Source organism: Ciconia boyciana, chromosome 2, assembly GCF_034638445.1.
Source record: "Ciconia boyciana chromosome 2, ASM3463844v1, whole genome shotgun sequence".
Lineage (NCBI taxonomy): Eukaryota > Metazoa > Chordata > Aves > Ciconiiformes > Ciconiidae > Ciconia > Ciconia boyciana.
In genome coordinates, this window is record NC_132935.1 from 9549084 (window position 1) to 9568414 (window position 19331).

Consider the following 19331-nt stretch of genomic DNA (forward strand, 5'->3'; position numbering starts at 1 on the left):
TCCCTTTAAAACTGTGAAGATGTGAGATATGATGAAGAGCACATTGGACTACCCTTGAGCTAGATAGTAGGCTGGGTCCTGTAAGCAATGAAGGGAAGTGGTACATATGATGCTGCTCTGTTAAGAATAGTATTTTCCCTACATGCCCCATGTAGTCCCTCAAACCAGGAGAAACTGGGGCTGTGCTATTCATTGCTCACTGGTAGGGAGTTTACTGACTTTATACCAGAGATGCCACTAGCTTTCTTCCTTAATCAATGCCTTAAAGTACCAGCACATGAAATCTCAGATAGCAATTGCTCTTCTGCATGAACTGCAAAGACTTTTCATCTGTTTAGCTCCCAAGAAGGAAGATTTATGAGAAAGATATATTAATTCTCATTTCTGCTGGAGTGCAGCAAATCATTCAGCAAATGTTTGGGAGCTTGAGCTACATTTCCCAGCCTTTAGGATGGACCTTTGCTTGATGGACATATTGTTTATTTTCAACCAACTTTTTATGTCTATGTTTGAGGAATGAATTTTGGGCCTGATTTTTCAGCGCTGTTTTTAGCAGCTGTTCCACTGATTTTGACTAGTGTAAGAATTTTGAATCACTTGTATGTACAGGCACCTTAGTGAAGGATTTTGAACTTTCTTCTAGGGTCTCGCTCCTAATGAGCATTGTACAACTAGAACTAGATGTCAGGAGAGCATGTTTATTCCTAGATCTATTATTATGCGATGGCAGAAAAGTAATTTATCCCTGTTTCGTTACCTCTACATGATAAATAATATGTCTCTGCCTTTGGAAAGTTGGTTTGATTTTTTAAGTTGCAGAATCAGTACTAGTCTTTCCTATTATGTGAGTATGAAAGAATGCATATAATGTGGTGCATTTTTATATTGCCAGTAGTAACAGCATAATGAAAATAAAATCATACTTTGCAAGGTGGAAAATTTCACTGTCAGCATTTCTTCTTAATGCATCTGCCCAAAACAGGAAGGGGGAAAAAGCCACTCTGATCTGCACACTACATTAACTACAAATGAAAGGCTGTTCCCATTCTTTTTCACAGAGCTTTTCATGGGTAATCATTAACGTCTCATCTTAATAACTTTTCTTCACTTTACAGTAATGTCATGTTTAGTAGGGAGTCATTCTTTGGATCAAGCCTCACAAGAAAACTTAGGTATATACATTCAAGTAACAATTGAGCCTTACTCTTTTCATATTTCTTGCATGCCATTCTCTGCCTGCACTTTCTGTTTTTACTACAGTAGTTCATCTAACCACCATAAAATTAAGGGGAGATAAGACTGAAAAGTTATTTAAGCATAAAAAAAAGTTGCATGACCTTGCAGATAGTTCATTGTTCTGCTGTTCAGAAAACATGGGATCTAATCCTGGCTCTTCCAATGATCTGCTTAGAAACAAGTGCTTTTCTCTGTTTTCACAGAATGGGAATGATACTAACCTACTCTGCAAATAATTTAGACATGTACTGTAAGAAAATTATACTGTAAGAGCTAAATACTGTTCTATATGCAGTCCCAACCTTGCCAACACAAATTCATGCAAGTCACTTTGCATTTGAGTTCAGTGGAACAACATCTCTGCATGTGTATTTGCAGGTTCTGGTTCAGCAAATGGAAAACAAGTGGATGCTTTTGATCATCTGAATAAAGTTAGTGACATGCTTAAATACCTTGCTGAACTGTGACCTAAGATGTGGGGCAAGAACTTTATCTTCCTGCAAAGAAACATAAAAATAATTTGTAGCATTTCAGGAATCTGAAAGACACATCATCAGAAATACTAATATTTTTACTAAATTGTCAAGCATTTTCTTCTATCCCAGACAAACATCTTGCTATCGTTCAACTTTAACTCATTGTTCTCATTCCCACTTCATTCCACAAACATGAAACTATCAACACACAACTCAGCTTTCCTAGTCTAAGCTCTTCAACTTTTGGAGAGCTGCTAGTGAAGCACTCCATATTTTCATTGAATGATTGGCCCAGGCAAAATAGTCAAAAGACATTGATTTTGCAGTTTGGTTTGCTTTCTAATGGTTGATACATGGAGATGTGTTAACTGCAAAGTAAAGAGTGGGTCAACATCTGTATGGTTTCTACCTACGTTGCTGGCTGCATCTGTTGGTGAAAAATATCTATCCTGTTTTCACGAAGAATTGAACTTGTATTATTCTCCCCATGGATTTGCATGGCGTTGCTTATTTTTACCTATTTCCAATCACTTTAGAAAGTGTGGATGAGAAGAGGGGCTGAGCAAAGGCTGTTAGTGTGCATAAGGGCTCTTTCTCTTTCTGAAGGGCATCAAAGTTGAGCCCAAGTTAGGACCTCTGTTCATGTTTCTGGGCAAATAATCTGGATGGTAGGTGAGTTTGGCTTTAGAGTCATGCCTCCAGTTAAATACCAATGAGGACATACACTACCAAAGAGTGTGGAAATTGGTTGGCTAAAAGAGTGTGTTTCCTCTTCAGACATCAGAAACTTGCAAATTTAGACCTCAAGATTCAGGGTGCAAAGTGGCTTTTTAAAGTAAGACATTAGTTGTCAAGAAGTTACAGTCAATTATTTTGAGATTGAACATTTTTGTGAGTTTCTCTCTAAAGAAAAGAATGTTACTTGATTTCCTTAAAAGGGAAAGCTGATTGGCCAAAATTCAGAAGTACCTCAGCAGTGCAGAATGCTCTTTGTTTTATATTAAGAAAACACATGAACTCTCTGAGATCAGCTAAATTTATTCAGTGCAGGATTCATGGCTGTCCTCATAACATTAGTTTTGTGCTAGTTTCTACTGGGAATAGTTCAAAAGAGAATACTTCTGGAAATCTCATTCAGAATGTTTGATTTCCCAAAGCTAAGTTCACCCATATAAGTACAGCTGATAACGTAGTAAAACATTGGAGTAAACATGACTCCCTTTTTCTTCCAGTTTCTTGAGACCAACTAAATCTAATGATTAGCTAAACTGCAAAAATATGGAAACGTTTCCTGATTATTATTACTCCTTGTTAGGTGAAAGTGGTAAATGCATGGAAGAGGGCTGTGTTTGATTCACTGTTAGCATTAATTCATTATTTTTCTTCTCATACACGTACCATCTGTTTATGAAACTCCAATACTAGGCAAAGCACAGAGAGGAGAGTATCTGGCTTGCATGACGGGATGTAACTGCATTATTTCCTTGCATGACTGTTTCTGGAAAAGTATTTCTAGTTCAGTGGTTCCCACTCTTTATTCTGAGCAAGAGTAAAACATCTGCTGCAGAAGCTAGCCATCTCTTGTATATCCAGCCACCAAATTCATCTCTCAGATGTTCCAAAATAATTCCCACTGCTCTTGGGGAGCAAGAATCTGAGAGCTGAATTGTTCTTTAGCTAGGAAGCTTTCAGGCTAAACTGTCTGCACTGCTTCTGCCTTCCTCCTTTTATGGTGGTCTGTATCTACCACAGAATTGAGTTCCTATGCTGGGACTCCACTTCAAAGACAAAGATTTTGGGAAAATTTTTATTCCACCACAAGGGAGAGGATGCAATAGCATGCAAGACAAGCAATGGCAACATATGCAAGCTAGTCAGAGAAACTACTCTGCACTTTTATCAGCATGTTTTGGATGCATTTGAATCCACCGTTTCTGGAATTGTGTTGGAAGTCAGGAATCACATTTTATTGAATGTAAGGAAGCCAAATGAAGTGGGACCACTGTCCCAAGGGGAGGAAGAGTAGCTAATGTCAGTAGGAGGAGTCTGAAAGACAAGCAGCAGTACATGAACCTGTGGGTGGGAACCACTGTCCTAGCCACTCTCATGAAGGATGATGTGATCTGCGCATGCTTCATACTCTGAGACTGAGCCATGCGCATGCTGTTTTAATGAAGGAGATTGTGTGATGAGAACAAATGTTTCCTAAGTCTTTTTAAAAAGCACAATGAAAACAAAAACCCCAGCAGACCCAGATTTCATCCCTTGGAAATGAGAATAAAGTCCATTTTTTCTCTGATGACAGCTAGTCATTATCTGGAAAGAAGCTTGGGTTTTGTTTTGGTTTTTTTTGTATACAACATACTGTTGTATTTTTTCATGTGAAGCTGATGAATTATTTTCTGATGATTCTACTGCTCTGGCTGCCTGGATATGAACACAATTGTCTATATTTATTGCATAAACATACTGTTATGAATCTGAATGTTACTTTAAGGGTTAATCATCATGATTCAATTAATGAGGAAGGCTTCAGCTTAGGTAACTTTAGCTTAGACTAGAGACCTGCTTTTTAAATGATTTCTCATCTAGATCTTTCTGTAGTCAATAACAAGAGACAAGTTCCCCCACCTGTAAAGTTATCCCAAAGTGAAACGGAGATAAACTGCACTCTGTAGGTTGCTAACTTCCCACTGATTATAGAAAGGGGTCTCAAGGTTAATCTTAGACAGGACATTTAACTTTTTAAACAGCTTAAGACAGATCAGATGAGTTCTAGCTCCTGAACCTAAGATGCTCGAGCAACAGTCTTGGGACAACTGTTTGTTCCTAAACTGACACTTATCAATGGGGAAAGTTGAGAAACTCCCTAGAAAGAGAATTTGGGAATGCTTTTGGTTTATATTATCTACCTTAAACCCCCACCCCACAAAAAAAAAAAAAACACCAACCCACAAATGAGTGTGCCTACATGTGCAGTGGAAAACATCACTGCAAATAAGTAGCCTTTTGTGCTGAATGCAGAGGAATATTTTGAGCTGTTTTGATCTATGAGGAGGATATCAAATCTTGATCACTCCTATTCTTGTATAGCTCCATGGCAGAGATTTCTGCAGATATTGCCTATATTTCTGTCCTATATGAAAAAAAAATCCACAAGATTAATGTTTTGGATACTTTCCATCATTCACTGACCCTTTTCCTGCTGGTCTGATCCCTATAGTTCCTTGCAATGCACTTTATGCCTCCTTGTCTTTTGGTAAGGAAGGCAGTTATTACAGGCATTTTAAGGGACAAACTTTGAGAGAGCTGGATATGTATTTTGAAGGACCAAGCAAGTTTCTGGAGAGAGAGTCAGAGGCCATATGTAATGACAACTCTATTCTTCTAATATAGTATTAAACTGCTATTTATAAACAATAGGAATCCTCTGTCTCACCTATTTTTCTACTTCATCTTTCAGTTTCTCTGCCTTAAACATATTCTTCTATTGAGAACTTCTCTGTAGTGTTACTAAACCAAATCTTGTGATATTTAATACATTGGTCAAAACCAATGTGTAGTATGTGACTACTTCTTGCCTTTAAGGAAATCACCTCATCATCTGAAATCATCTGAGTTTCACTGCTAGTTTTCATCCTTGTAGGAGCTTCCTTCTCATCCTGGAAGGTCTTGAACCAAGATGATCAATCTTGAAATCCTGAAGAATACGTGAACTATAGTGTCCCCTTTCATTTGAGATTCATCTATCATTGGTGACCTGTTAATCTCACCAGGAAAAGCTGATCTCCACAACAAGCCTGTTGTGCATACAATTTTTTCAGACCTAGGGAAAAATGTCTTCATTTTATTATCACTGAATAGATCTACTCATCCTAAAACTGCTTCAGTTTCTTCCTTCTTGTAGCTTATTTCACAGTCTCCTTCAGTCTACAAAGATCACCACGATGCCAAGCATGCTTAATTGCTCTGTCTGTTTTTCTTCACATTGAAGACCTCACAAGCTCACTCCCTGTAGCATCTTCATGCCTATCAGTTTATATTGCCTTGCTGATTCACTGTTATCACTCGGCTAGATTTTTGGTGCATTTCTTTGCATTAAAATCTTTTTCAGTGATGTGCCACAATTCCAGACTCTTCTCAACCATCCTTCTTGAAATTAATTCCTCCTTCAAACTTTGGTTTTATAACTATTGAGACATGAGAATTTCTTTTTCCCTGCTGTACCCCCCCAAAAACACAACTCATTCAGTTGACTTTTACTTACTCACCTTTATTTTTCATGTGCTTTCAAAACTTGCTCATTAGCTGTCGTCTTCTTCTGTATATATTTTTCCTATATATGGTAGCTGAGTGCTTGAAGAATCCAAATGAACAGAAATGCCATGGAGTTAAGACATCTGTCTTGTAAAGCACTACTGCTCTCAACCATGGCCTCTGAAAGAACAGAGAAGTGATAGTGATGCAGAAAAGAGATCACAGGATTCTCCCTACCTTAGTAGCACACAAACCACTTGTTGGGACCCTGAGGGACTCACCATCAGTTTAACCTTTAGAGCACCTTGGTGGATCAATTGGATCAAGATTCTAACCCAAAAGCAGGCACTATGGAAACCACTTTTTAAACAAGTGCTTAAGACCGAACATGAGACTGCCCTACACATTCTGTGATGACTAATTTGCCACAGATGTCAACAAGTAACATCTCATGTTTTTCTACAAAGGAGGAAGTAATCCCTGATTTTTGCTCTGTACATTTGTCTGCGCTTTGTTTGTCTTTCCCCATGCCATGAATTCCACAGGAAATTACATTAGGGCAAAGTCTGGGTAATATTAATACCATTCACTTGGACTATTCCAATTCTTCATTCAAATCCATGCTTTTATCTTCTCACATCATTGACTTCAGTCCTGGCAATGCTAATATAGCACGACTAGCTGTGTGTCTCCATACTCACACACGTCCCTCTTAGTTACCACTTCCATACTTGCACACACATATGCACTTCATACATGCAATGACAGAGCAAGTATCTGAATTTACTAGGCTTCAGAAATTGCATTCACAAGTATTGTCATGTTGTCAACAAGAAAATTCAGAAGGCTTGAAAAAACATCTTACACAAAGGTTTAGTGCTTCCATCTTTTGTGGCAGGGAAGCCCATATTTCATTACCTTCTGGGTCAAAGATATATTAATCGGAAACAGATAGTAGAGATGAGGGCCCCAGTAATTCATATTAAAAAAAAAAAACAAACAACACAAAAACCTGCAACAGCTGTGATGTTCAATGCTCACATCATGTAGGAATTTTGTATGCTGTAAACTGCAGTATTCCTACTACAGTTAGCACTCTTATGAAAGCTGCAAAGTCATCATATGTGTCTTTAAATCCATCTTGCCTTTATCATTTTAAGAGGAATGTCCTAAGAACTTCCAATGTGGAGGGATACTGCCACAGACAGAGCTCTGAGATAGAAATAGATCCTTCTTCAAAGAGGTACATCAATGACACCAGAGATGCTAGAACACAAAAATAATCCATCTGACCAAGATAACTCCTTAAATAGAGAATAAGTAATTCTGTGAGGGAGACCCTTCACTTGCAAGGTCTACACACAAGTTTCCATCTTTGTCCACTATGTCCTTGCATGGTGGACCCTCCCCACGCTTGCCTCTTCTACCAGCAAGTTTAGTGGCTTCAGCTGCGCATACTGCAGATACCTCCCTGCATACCTATAAAATCTCTTTCTTCTGGCCACCACTGCTGTTCGTCCTTCAGCTCTGCTCCTATCTGTGGCTCTCAGAAAGCTGATAGCTGCAATGGCTTCTTCTCTCCCCCCATTCAACCTGCCTGCCCTTCTCTCCTGCACCTACGTGTCTCTTGACCATGCATGCACAATTCACCTCTCCCCAGAGCTGTCCCACATGGCAACATCCAGGAATGGGTTAAAAGGCAGGCTTTCTTCCCATGACTTAGCCCCACATTTTTTTAACAAATGTGCAATTAGCAAATATTTATGCAGCAAAGTGAACAAGCAAATCAAATAATTATACCATCTTTCACCTATGAAGTGTTCAGAGCATATTTAAGCTGATACTCTCACTAGCAAATTCCTTTTGTATTGTTCTTTTCAGTGGTATTAGTAATTGCCTTTAAGGCCGTTACAGTCATCAGGCTGTCAGAAGAGTTACTGATGCTAGTAAAATGGCAAGTAGATGCAATTCTAGCTTTATGTTGTCACTAAAGGAAAAATGTCTTTGATCAGTAGATCTATAAGAGGACAGTGCAAGGAATCATCAGAGGAACAAAGTATGACACTTTACTACAATTCATATAGGTCATCTCAATTTCTAGTATAGTTAGAGATGACTGAAAGTGAATGGTAGAGAGAACTGGGTATCCTGCCCTACCATGTAGCTAGTAATTGCTTGGCAATGCCTTTCCAGTGTTTTACTGATAATTCATTTGGTTCACAGCACATCTGACTTTCTTTTAGTTCTGGCTATGCACGCGAGTTATTCATTTAACAGCCTGCCACAGACCCAGTAGTTAAAGAAAGCACTGAACAGGAAAGGCCAAGCATCCTTATCATTCGACAATATAACTGCCTAAGTAGTGGTGTTTCTCTTCTTAATAATAAATCTAATGCTTCAGACATGCTACTGGAGCTGAAGCACTCTGATACATTACATAGAGAGGATAGCAAGACCCTCTGGTAACATTTTCAACATTGATTTAAAAAATGCTCATAAAAAGCAGTTAATTATCTGTGGAGCTTCGCTGTTGCTTACAAAGACATTGATGTATTATGGTAGCCCCAGCAGTGTCCTTGTGTACAAAACATTTATTTAGCCCATTATATACTTAAAGCATCATGAAAACAAGTTAAAAGTGTACAAAGGAGGAAAATGATTACTTTTGCTTATTTTGTAGCCAAAAGCTGGGTCTCTTGGATCGGGTTCGTGGTACCAATACTAAAGGAAAGCTATTTACCCCTCTGAATGTAGATGCCATTGAAGAAAGTCCTTCAAAAGAGCCTAAGAATGTTGTCTTGAATAATAAGGAGCGTTTTCGCACTGCATTCCGAATGAAAGCGTACGCTTTTTGGCAAAGCTCAGAAGGTAGCCCATCTGTGTTGATTTCTTTCTATCCATCCCCCGTTTTCCCCATTGTACTTTGTTACTCTGCATCTTCTGTTGAAGGTTTGTGACTTTCTGGGCCAAGCATGGCCGGTCCCTGATTTTACATGGCACATTTGGGGAAGCTTCCAGGAAATGAATGCTGGAGTCCAGGCAACACAGTGCTTGAGATAAGATAAAGGCCCTCCATAAAAACAGCAATTGGTAGGGGTTAAAGCCAGTGGTGGAATCAATCTATTTGCCCTGGAAAAAGAAAGCACACTGGGCAGTGAATCTATATCCCAAAAAAAGCACATGCCGTCATGGCTTGGTTTATCAGCAGGGATGCTATGCTAAGGTAGCTCCCTCCCAGACTGTATCCAGGCCTGCACTAGCCTGGGTCCAGGCATCTCAAATACCTCCTCACTGCAATCTCTTAAAACCTTGTTTTAGAGAGTCAACTGTTGCTTCCCTCCCACTCTCCCTACAACTGCTGTCCCTCAGCAGATTTCTATTGGGCATCCATGCAACATCATAGGGCATTTTTCCTCTCAGCTTCCCTGAGTACACATTTTCCTCTTCTTGCCTATAGTGTCTAAATAGTCTCAAATAACAGTTTCTCCTTTATTGTGCCAGCTGGCATCAGTGCATTCTGGCATACTACCATGGATGTAGTCTGGGTGTCCACACCAGGAACTTGATTATTCTCTTCCATGAAGGTACATGAGCTCCAAGCAGTGCAAATGGGAGGACAACTTTGCCTGTAGCTTCTACACCTGTTTTAGCCTTACATAAAATAATTTTGGCAAAGATTTTTCATTGTAAAAGCTCCTAAAAGTGGGAACTTCTAAATCTATTGGAAAGGAAGAAGAGTTCCCAATGTTTCAGAAATGCTGGAATCTGAGAGGAGATCCCTCAAATAATGTCTTACAGCTGTCCCAGCAGAATTATCAAATCCCTTTCAAGAGCTGACCAGAGAAAGAGGAACCTGCAAGAGATGTTCCTTTACTAAATTACACTTTATGTGATGCTTTAGTCAGCCAGACCTCCCTCTAAATATTGTGTGGTCAGGTGTTCACACAGCTTTTTTTTGACCTGCTTTGCAGATGCGGGAACAGGGGAACCCATGGCAGAAGAGAGAGGCGACAGTAGCGACTTCCTTATGGAAGATATGATCCCCACATTCAAGACAGCCATCCGAGCTGTCAGGTAAATGTCTCTGATGCTTTGCTTTGACTTTGAATGCTTATACTTCAGGAAATCGCATTACCATGTTGCTACATGTTGATTCATTGTTGCTGTTATTACTTTTTAAAAATGCAGTAGATTAGATAATTCTAGATATATTGAAAAGCACAAGACAGACCCTATTTAAAGTCCTCTCCGAAAATGTGCAGAAAGGAAAATGTTTTTCAGTAACATTGACCATGCCATTTTTGCAAGGTACTCCATAAATATATTTATTATAAAATAATATTGTATTCAGTTCCTCATTAAAACATGCAATAAACATAGTATCTTGCTCAATTTAGTGACTGTAGTATTTATGTAAAACTGGAATTTTAGCTTAACAATAAACTCTGAGCTGACTCAGCTCTCTTTTATTCACAGTTGATGAGTGTGCAATATACTTTTCAGCTGTCATATTTTAATAGATGCTGAGGTCTCCATTTCAGCAGTCTTCAGCTTGTGACATGTGTCACCTCTATTTTCGTATCACAAGAGATATTCCCTAGGGTTAGAAAACTCCTAGTAAGGCTTGATAATGTGTTTGGCACAGCAAGCACGTAGAATTCATTCACTGATGCTCGTTACTCCTCCACTCAGTATTTTTTACTCTCTTCCCTTGAAAAATACCCCCATAGGAAAATACTCTGCTTTCATTGCAATTGCTTTTTATTCCAGAAGTTGTTAAGTTTTGGGCTAGGGAGTTACTACCTTTCAGGTGAACTACTGCAAGTCTGGAGTGCCCCAAAATTATCTTCTTAGAAAAGCTTCAAGGAAGATGTTTATAAGTATATAACTATATACTTATATGTATATAACTATAATATACATTCTCCTAGTTGTTTTCCAATTGGGTGCAGGAGAACCAGTCATTAAAAATTCCAAATTTTCTCAAGCCTACTGAAAGCCATGCCCCACAGGCTTTGCTCATGTGACCCATGACTGCTTCCCTCCCGCTGGAGTTTTCTTCATCCCTACTTCCTCCACAGTTTTCCCTTTCTTTCCCTGATACCTGTTTGCTTTCAAACACAGACTATACATCTGTCCTGTTTTCCAGCCCCACCTCCATGAAACATGCTATTATTACTTTTGCAAAACTTCCTTTCCCACATCCTGTGCAAATCTAATTGATTCATGCAATTTCCCTTTAAACTGTCATGAGCCAGCTTGTTGGTTTTGGTTTTTGTTTTTTTTTTTCTTGTATAGTTTACCCAGACCCTGAATGTTAGTGGGAAGTAATTCTTTCAGACAAAACCCTTAATGGGTTTTCAGGGTCATGATCAAGGAGATTTTAAATTGAAATTACTAATTTCCTATTGATTCCTATTTTTTTTTTTTTTTTTTTTAAGTATAGTTTTGCTGTTATCATATATAGTTCAGTTATAATGGGCATAGGTATAATTTTGAAATATTGAAAGATTTATAAGCAACAGTTGAAGAGTCAACCACCCTTAAAAAGTCATAATAGAATTATCTTTGCTAAATGAAAGTTTATACAGCTTTTAAAAAGGTTAAAAAACCACACCCACCTTGAATAAAAACCAGGTTAGAATCTTAACAGACGACAGCAACTCCCCAGTTCAGACCAATAAGAAAACGGACACTCTACTGAGAAACCAAACCCTTGGATCCCAAGGCTAAGACAGATTAAAGAAATAAAATGCTTTTCATTCTTTACGTATGTTTCTTGTCTATTTGTTTAATCTACCAAGATATAACAATATAAACTAATGTATAAACAGAAAAGAATGAAAAAAAGAATGCCAAATAGTTTTCAGGTACTCTAGCCAGCACTAGTCATTATAAGAATTCTGTTATTAATTACTAGGACATTTTATAATAATAGTAATAATAACAGCAATTTTATTATTAATAATTATTATTATTTATTATTATTTATTATTATTATTATTACAACAACAATAATGTTATACTGCTGTTTTTTTCAAGGACACTTCAGGCAGTTGTAACAATTTTTCTTTCTCCACAACTTGAACTGCTGCTAACTTCTTAACTTCCACATTTCTATCTAATTAACATTTCCTATCTGAAACTTTCCCAGATGCAAAATGAAAACTAAGCTGAAAATGATTCAGCATTATAGGTACAATAAATTAACTTTATAATAGGCTGAAGCATAAAAAAAGCAGCTTCAGCTTCACAGCTTGAAAATCTCCTGTGAGTTATGTTGTTCAAAATCAAACTCCACATATGATCTTGTAGCTTTGAACCATTTCTAGTTATGATGATAGTGCTGAAAAAGACATTTAATGTGTATAATTTGTTTTAGCCTATTAATTATGAAAAGCCAACTATTATATATTTACAAATGTGGTATGATATTAGAGATTCTCTGCTTATGCTTTATTGCCTTGTTTTGAAATAACATGCTCAATTTCCAAACATCCAGAGTATTTATCAATTATTCAATAAAACTGCAAATTATCATTATGGCATTTATATAAGAAGTTAGTGATTTTTCTGTTTATTATGCAGAATACTACAGTTTCGTCTCTATAAAAAAAAATTCAAGGAGACTTTGAGGCCTTATGATGTAAAGGATGTGATAGAGCAATACTCAGCAGGGCATCTCGATATGCTTTCCAGAATAAAATATCTTCAGGCAAGGTAAGAATCCTCTGGTAAAGGGGGAAAATGTACAGCTGTGCTGGCAAAATAAAAGCATAGTTGGCCTATTTGCCTACAAGGCCACCCAGAAGCTACGTCTTTGCATAGCGTAGCTGGGCAATAAGAAAGCCTTTTCCCCAAAGAATAACGGCAAGTGAGCAGCTAGCAGGGGTAACTGCAGCAGCAGAGACCACTAGCTCATACTTAGAACAAGGAAATAGGAGTAAAAAATCCTGTGAATTTTCTTGCCCATTGCCTTATTTGATTAGGGTCAAGTTTCTTCCCTTCTCCCCTTTTTACAGATGATAAATAAAAGCAATAGTTGCTCTACATGACCTTTTCTTTGGGCTGGATTCTCTGCTGACCTGTGTCTGGTGAAACATCTCATACAAGTGCAAAAATACATCAGCACAGAAGGTTCTACATCCCCTTCACTCAGGTGTAAATTGACATATATGAAAAAAATTGGAATTTCAGGCCTTTGTGACTGTTCAGGTGCAATCTGCTCCTACAGTTGTTTCCTCAAGGAAGCGGTTCATCCTGATGTGCTTTTGAGGCATGTCTACACAAATTTGTGCTGCTTGCATCCTGAACCATGGGCGCAGGTCAGAACTTGAGCTAGTAAGCTTGTCTGGGTTTGGGTGCACGTGTGTGTATATGCGTGTAGGTGTATTAGTTCAGTCTCAGCACAGCACTGTCCATGTTCCCTGAGCCCCCCCAGTCACTCTGAATAGCAAAATGCCACCTAGACATAACCTTGATTTCTCTGAAGAATGGGCTGAGCAAGTGAAACTCTTGCTGCACATTTGGACTTTATCTAGACTTACCTTGACTTTGTAAGGCTGCTCTGGTCCTTCTGTTGAACTTCATAATTTCTTATTTCAGAGTGCTTTTCCATGTACTGGGCTATCTCATTTTCAAGAATATAACATGTCTGGTTCCTACTTCACTATTATTGCTCTAGAAAAGCTGTTCTCTTTAATTATATACCACAAAACACCATTGTTACTCTATAAAATGAGCTCTGCATCACATGAGCTTGGGTTTCACTGCAGTTATGTCTTTCTGAACTCAGGAAGTTGAGGAGGGCTCATGATGTTAGAAATCTGCACCTATCTATGGTGGGGTCTACACGCCTTATACTGGAGATCCTTCCTTTACCTCACAGTGAGGTATTGTGTGATTTTGGACAACAGAGCACCTCTCAGATACTTGCTTGAGTCCTAGCAGCAGTAAAGGTGCCTGACATGATAAGGCCCATCTCATGCAGTGGTTATGGAGGTGAGTCAGGGTGAGAAGCACAGCACAACCTCAGCTCTGCGACGTTCAGCTCAGCAATGCCATACCCCAGTGTGAAGAAGTAGTTCTTCACTTCTAGTAGTAGTAGTTCCAGTAGTGGAAGAACCACAAAATTTCAACAGCCATTTTGCATGTATGCAAGGAAGACCTTTTTAGAGGTCTTTGAAGAAGAAGCATAATCCTGGCAAGCCATGTGAGATTCCTCTTATAGTTAACAGAGAGCTAGTCAACATAATTAATGGCCTTTATGGCACAATTAATCCCTGCTTAAACCAGATGCCTTTATTTGATCTGTTGAATCTCCCTTACTCTCCCCCAAATTTTCTTTGCTGTGTTGACTAGATCTCCACTGATTGCAATCGGACAAAACCAGGGAGGTGAGTACTACTCATTGTGTCTATGAATAGCGAGATGCCATAGGAGTTTGATGAGACATTGACTGATGGCCCAGCAATGCTTGGGTGCCTAGCAAATATCTAGCTAGCTTTGTGAGATTTGCCTTGAGCTTTTTTAAGTTCCATTTTCAAAACTCCATGGGGCACCATGAAGCCATGCAATGTACCTGCGTGGATTGTCTGATAATACAGATAACTGCTCTGTGGACTGGTGCTGATATCTGGTCAGTTTGGTGTGTGGGCTGAATGAACAGAGGCTTGCTTACACCTGAGCAGTTGGATATGCCAAATGAAAGAATATATTGATATAGTAAAAGTGTGTAATTAAATATGCAGGAGCTCCCAGACAATCTTTCTGGTTTTATTCCAAATAAAAAGTCAAGTACGATTCCGTGTGAAATTTCATTTGTAGTTATATTTTCCAAATCAAATGAATAATTAGTAAAGACAAAAAAAATTACTGATAATTAGGCACAATAACTGCTAGGAAGTTATTGTTTTGTTAAGAGTAGCAGGAATTGCCATCTTTTGCCAAATTCTGATTTTCACTATCCAGCACAAAACCTGATGGGTCTCTCCTGATATTTTTAGGAGCACTGTTACTGGAGGTTTTTTGACAATCACACTATTTAGTTCCTTTGAAGGAAATGAAGTCATGTGTTTCAAATGGCAAAGTTTGGAAACAGTGAGCTACATAATTACTTAATTACCATGAAACTACCAGGTAATTACAATTCAATGTATTGATTGTGGACCCAAAACAGAACAAACATGTCATGACCCTCAATATATTACCAAATCAAAACGTGATTCCTTTTTGAATCTTCGCTACTGTTTGCTGCAGAGATGCATAGCACTTTCTATTATGTGTTAGCATTTAGAGATGGACTTATGCAGTTGCACTTTTCTTTTTTTCAGAGTAGATATGATTTTTACACCTGGACCTCCATCTACTCCCAAGCATAAGAAATCCCAAAAGGGAGGAGCTTTTTCTTACCCTTCACAACAGTCTCCCAGGTGAATTTTTTATGCCTAGTATTTTGCACGGACCAAAACAGAAATAAAAAGTTCATTCATACCAATAAGCATGCCCTTAATTCATCCAGCCAGTACACTGTTAGAGTAATGATACTGAGAGGATATGTTGCTACAAGATACATATGTGTAAATGTTGAGCCAGAAAGACACTAGCTTCCCTAAGAACAATGTATGATGGAAATCTAAACTTAATGGCTTCTTAATTGCCTAGCTCAGCTTCTCCACGGTTTGGAAATATAATTTGATATGAAATGTGTACATTTGATTACTGATGTGCTGAATTTCTAACATTCAACCTCTAAAACCACTTAAAAACTCAATAAAAATCACCTATAGTTTGAAGGTAAACCAGTTATCTTCCTGAAGTGAAAAAAGTTTCATTATAGCCCCCACCAAATAGCAAGCACAGAGTTTTAATGATGTTGCTTTTAAATCAATGATTGGTGAGAATTACTGAAAATAAATTGCAATACCAGGTTTCTGGGTGTGAAAATTACAGCATGTTATTGTATTGCTGCATTCCTGCTAGCAAGAATTCAATAATAAATGACATTTCTTCTGTTATTTACAACTATCAATCTGTCAATAAATATCCATGAAGAACCACACAAGACCATTGACAATCTGTCCCCAAAGCTGTTATGGTTGCTCAGAACAAAAGTAATCTTACAGAAAATAAATTAACTTGGCTCTATCTGGTTTATCCCACCCAGTGAAAAATCTAAAAACATGTAAATGTGAAGACAGAGACCTACATATATGGAAGAGGCAATGATCATTTGGGAAACAAAGCAGATTGCAAAATTTGAATGAGCTCATATCATCAGTAACCCAATGTGCAAAATCTGACATGTTTTAGTTATAGTTTCTGCTTTAGTAAGATATATTCACAGCTATATTTTGAATTTTGTCAGAAAGAGAACTGGACCTGTTAAAACAAAAGTTTTAGGGTGTATTTGTTCTAAGTCATGTTAAAGAACAAGTGCTTAGAAATTGTTTTTCTAGACTTTGACATAGGTTATGGAAAGACATAGATTCCTTTGAAGTTGGTTTGGAAATCTTTTGACAAAGATTTAGCTTGACAATTACCATCCTAGATCCCGTGAAGTTATAAATCAAAGTTCTTTAGTTAAGCAGAGATCATCTTCTTACCTCCTGAAGTTAGTCCATCTGATGGATGGGCAGTAGGAAATTATATAGAAAAAAATTTATTCTGGAATCCACTTTAAATCTCCAGGCCAGACTGTCTCTTTTCAGCATTTCCAGTCTCTGCCACTTGCTATTTGGTTAAATGAAATTGAGAAAAAAAAACCACTCAGCCTGGAAACTCAGATTCAGTCTTCAAAGACACTATTTATAAAGAATTAGATTTAAAAACACATGACCATCTGTAGACCCACTATCTAGACTATCTCAACATCCTTCACAAACCTGAAATTATTCCACCAAGTCTGAGATTAATTTCACTTTCATTTTGAACTTTTTGTTTGCTTTTGTTTTTTCTTAATCTTAATTTTGAACAAAAATAATTTTAAATTAAAAATGAGGAATATATTTTGAGAAATGCATTGGAATCACATAGAATAGACTTTTGCTCCTGTTTGTATGATAAATAACTAAATTCAATCTTTTCTTAAATGGAGCTCCAAGGTGCTATATGACTATACCACCAAGATGGTAATTCTGTTTTCTGATATAAATTACTTACTGTAATGCAAAGAAAAATTGAACACTAATAATTATTAATTCTTTGTAGAAATGATCCATATGTAGCCAAAGCATCTACAGCAGATACTGAAGACCAAAGTATGATGGGCAAATTTGTTAAAGTTGAACGACAGGTACGTAATTTCATTACAATGGTGGAGGCTGAGGCGCTTGTACAGAAATTATAAGGCTGACATAAATTCTGTATGAATCTTTGGCTGACCCAGGCAGATTTGTACTGTTGATGATCAAGACGGATCACACAGATCTTGTACTAATGATCACAAAACTATGTTGTTAATTTTTCATGAAAGAATTTAATTAACTGGGAAGTGTGCATTTTGAAAACTGTTGAATGAATATCATTATATATGGCAGCAAGACCCTAACCATGATGTTTAGATGGGACTTTTTCATTCCCTTAAACTCCATACTCATCATGTCTGCTGTTTTGCTGTGAGCACCACCTTCTTTTGCAGGGTCTAGCACTCAAAGGGATAGCCTCCACAGGTATTTTTGGGCCCTCTTTGTGCATCCTAACCTATTGCTTAGCAAGTCAAGACACTCTCATTTTTGAATACATAACTAAGTAAGATGGAGGCAAGTGGCATTGATTCACATCAAATCCTTTAATGGAATGTAAATGTTCAGGGACAAAGTACTATCAAAAGAGAAAGGAAAGTAGTCCTGATATTTAACCCTGATGTTGTGGGACTATTAAGGGTTAGAGAATAGGTCTGTGTGCAAAGGTAATTCCATCTGTTATATTTTCATAATAGCTATTTATCGTATGGTATCAAGACTTTGATCATAACATTGTAGACTGTTGTTGGATGCTGGACTGCCAAATATCCAGCAAAGCTAAGATTTTTTTTGGCACAGTTCATACGGATGGGTCTTCTTAATCTGAGGCAGTTAGAGGATAAGATGGCATCCACTGCAGTCCAGTTTCCAAGGGAAAGTCATGATTATCCTATAATTACCTTCATGACCAATAAAGATGGCAGCACACCATTGCTGGGGGTAGTGCACCTATGGGAGCATTGACTCTTTCATTGAACAACTGACTTGAGACAATATCATAACATTGGTGTTTTTCAGGTTAATGACATGGGGAAGAAACTGGATTTTCTTGTTGATATGCATATGCATCATATGGAACAGCTGCAAATACAAGTCGCTGAGATAAGTCCATTGAAAGAAACTGCTTCTCCTGCAAAGGAGAAGAGAGAAGAAAACAAATATTCTGAATTAAAAACAATAATATATAAATACACTGAGCAGTGTGCTCATGAAACTCCTTACAACTTCCAGCAGGTTCCAGTCAACAAAGTCAGTCCTTATGGTTTCTCAGCACATGGTCATATGACTCATTCACAACCTTTATCAATAGGTGGGCAAAACTCTGGCAAACTGCAAGCCACACCTTCCTCAACTTCATATGCAGAAAGGCCAACAGTTTTGCCTATATTTGCATTAATGGACTCCCAGGTTAGCTACCACTCTCAAGGAGACCTACAAAGCCCTTACTCAGATAAGGTGTCTCCAAGGCAGAGAAGGAGCTTAACAAGAGACAGTGATACTCCATTGTCCCTTCTCTCTGTCAACCATGAGGAACTTGAGCGCTCCCCAAGTGGCTTCAGTATCTCCCAAGACAGAGATGACTTCCCGTTTGGCCCCAATGGGGGATCGGCGTGGATGAGAGAGAAACGCTACCTAGCAGAGGGGGAAACGGACACAGACACCGACCCTTTTACACCAAGTGGCTCCATGCCTTTGTCTTCTACAGGAGATGGGATTTCAGATTCAATATGGACCCCTTCAAATAAGCCAGTTTAAAAGTGCGTGTGGGGGCAGTCACTGGTTGACTTCTCCATGTAATGTAAGCATACTTTGTATATCTCACTTACTCTACACCCAAAGCTTACTAGTTCAAAACACCAATGGCTGCATAAGATGCATGTGGTATTAGTGGTAGTCATTCTGCACCATTTCATACAATTTACTAATGCAGTTTTTTTCATGCTACCAAAACTAAGGAGCTTAGTTTTGAGCATGGTTTGCATGACTTTACCCTATATAAATGGTACAGCTGATTTCTTCTATGATACATATCTATCTGATACTCTTCAATACAACAATGGTGAATTGATAACAGGTGAGATATGGTGGTCCTTGCAATATTTTGTAAACAGAGCAGCAA

At 38.0% G+C, this 19331-nt stretch overlaps 1 protein-coding gene across 1 annotated transcript in view; it reads left to right on the forward strand.

The window, feature by feature from the left end:
* Window positions 1–18967, forward strand: part of KCNQ3 (potassium voltage-gated channel subfamily Q member 3) — a 210114-nt gene extending 191147 nt beyond the window's left edge. Inside the window, exons 10-15 of the mRNA XM_072851158.1 lie at window positions 8650–8837; window positions 9941–10043; window positions 12558–12689; window positions 15302–15400; window positions 17178–17262; window positions 18230–18967. Of these exons, the coding sequence (XP_072707259.1) occupies window positions 8650–8837; window positions 9941–10043; window positions 12558–12689; window positions 15302–15400; window positions 17178–17262; window positions 18230–18967 (1345 nt within the window). The remainder of the gene's footprint in view (window positions 1–8649; window positions 8838–9940; window positions 10044–12557; window positions 12690–15301; window positions 15401–17177; window positions 17263–18229) is intronic.
* The last annotated feature ends 364 nt before the right edge of the window (window positions 18968–19331 follow it).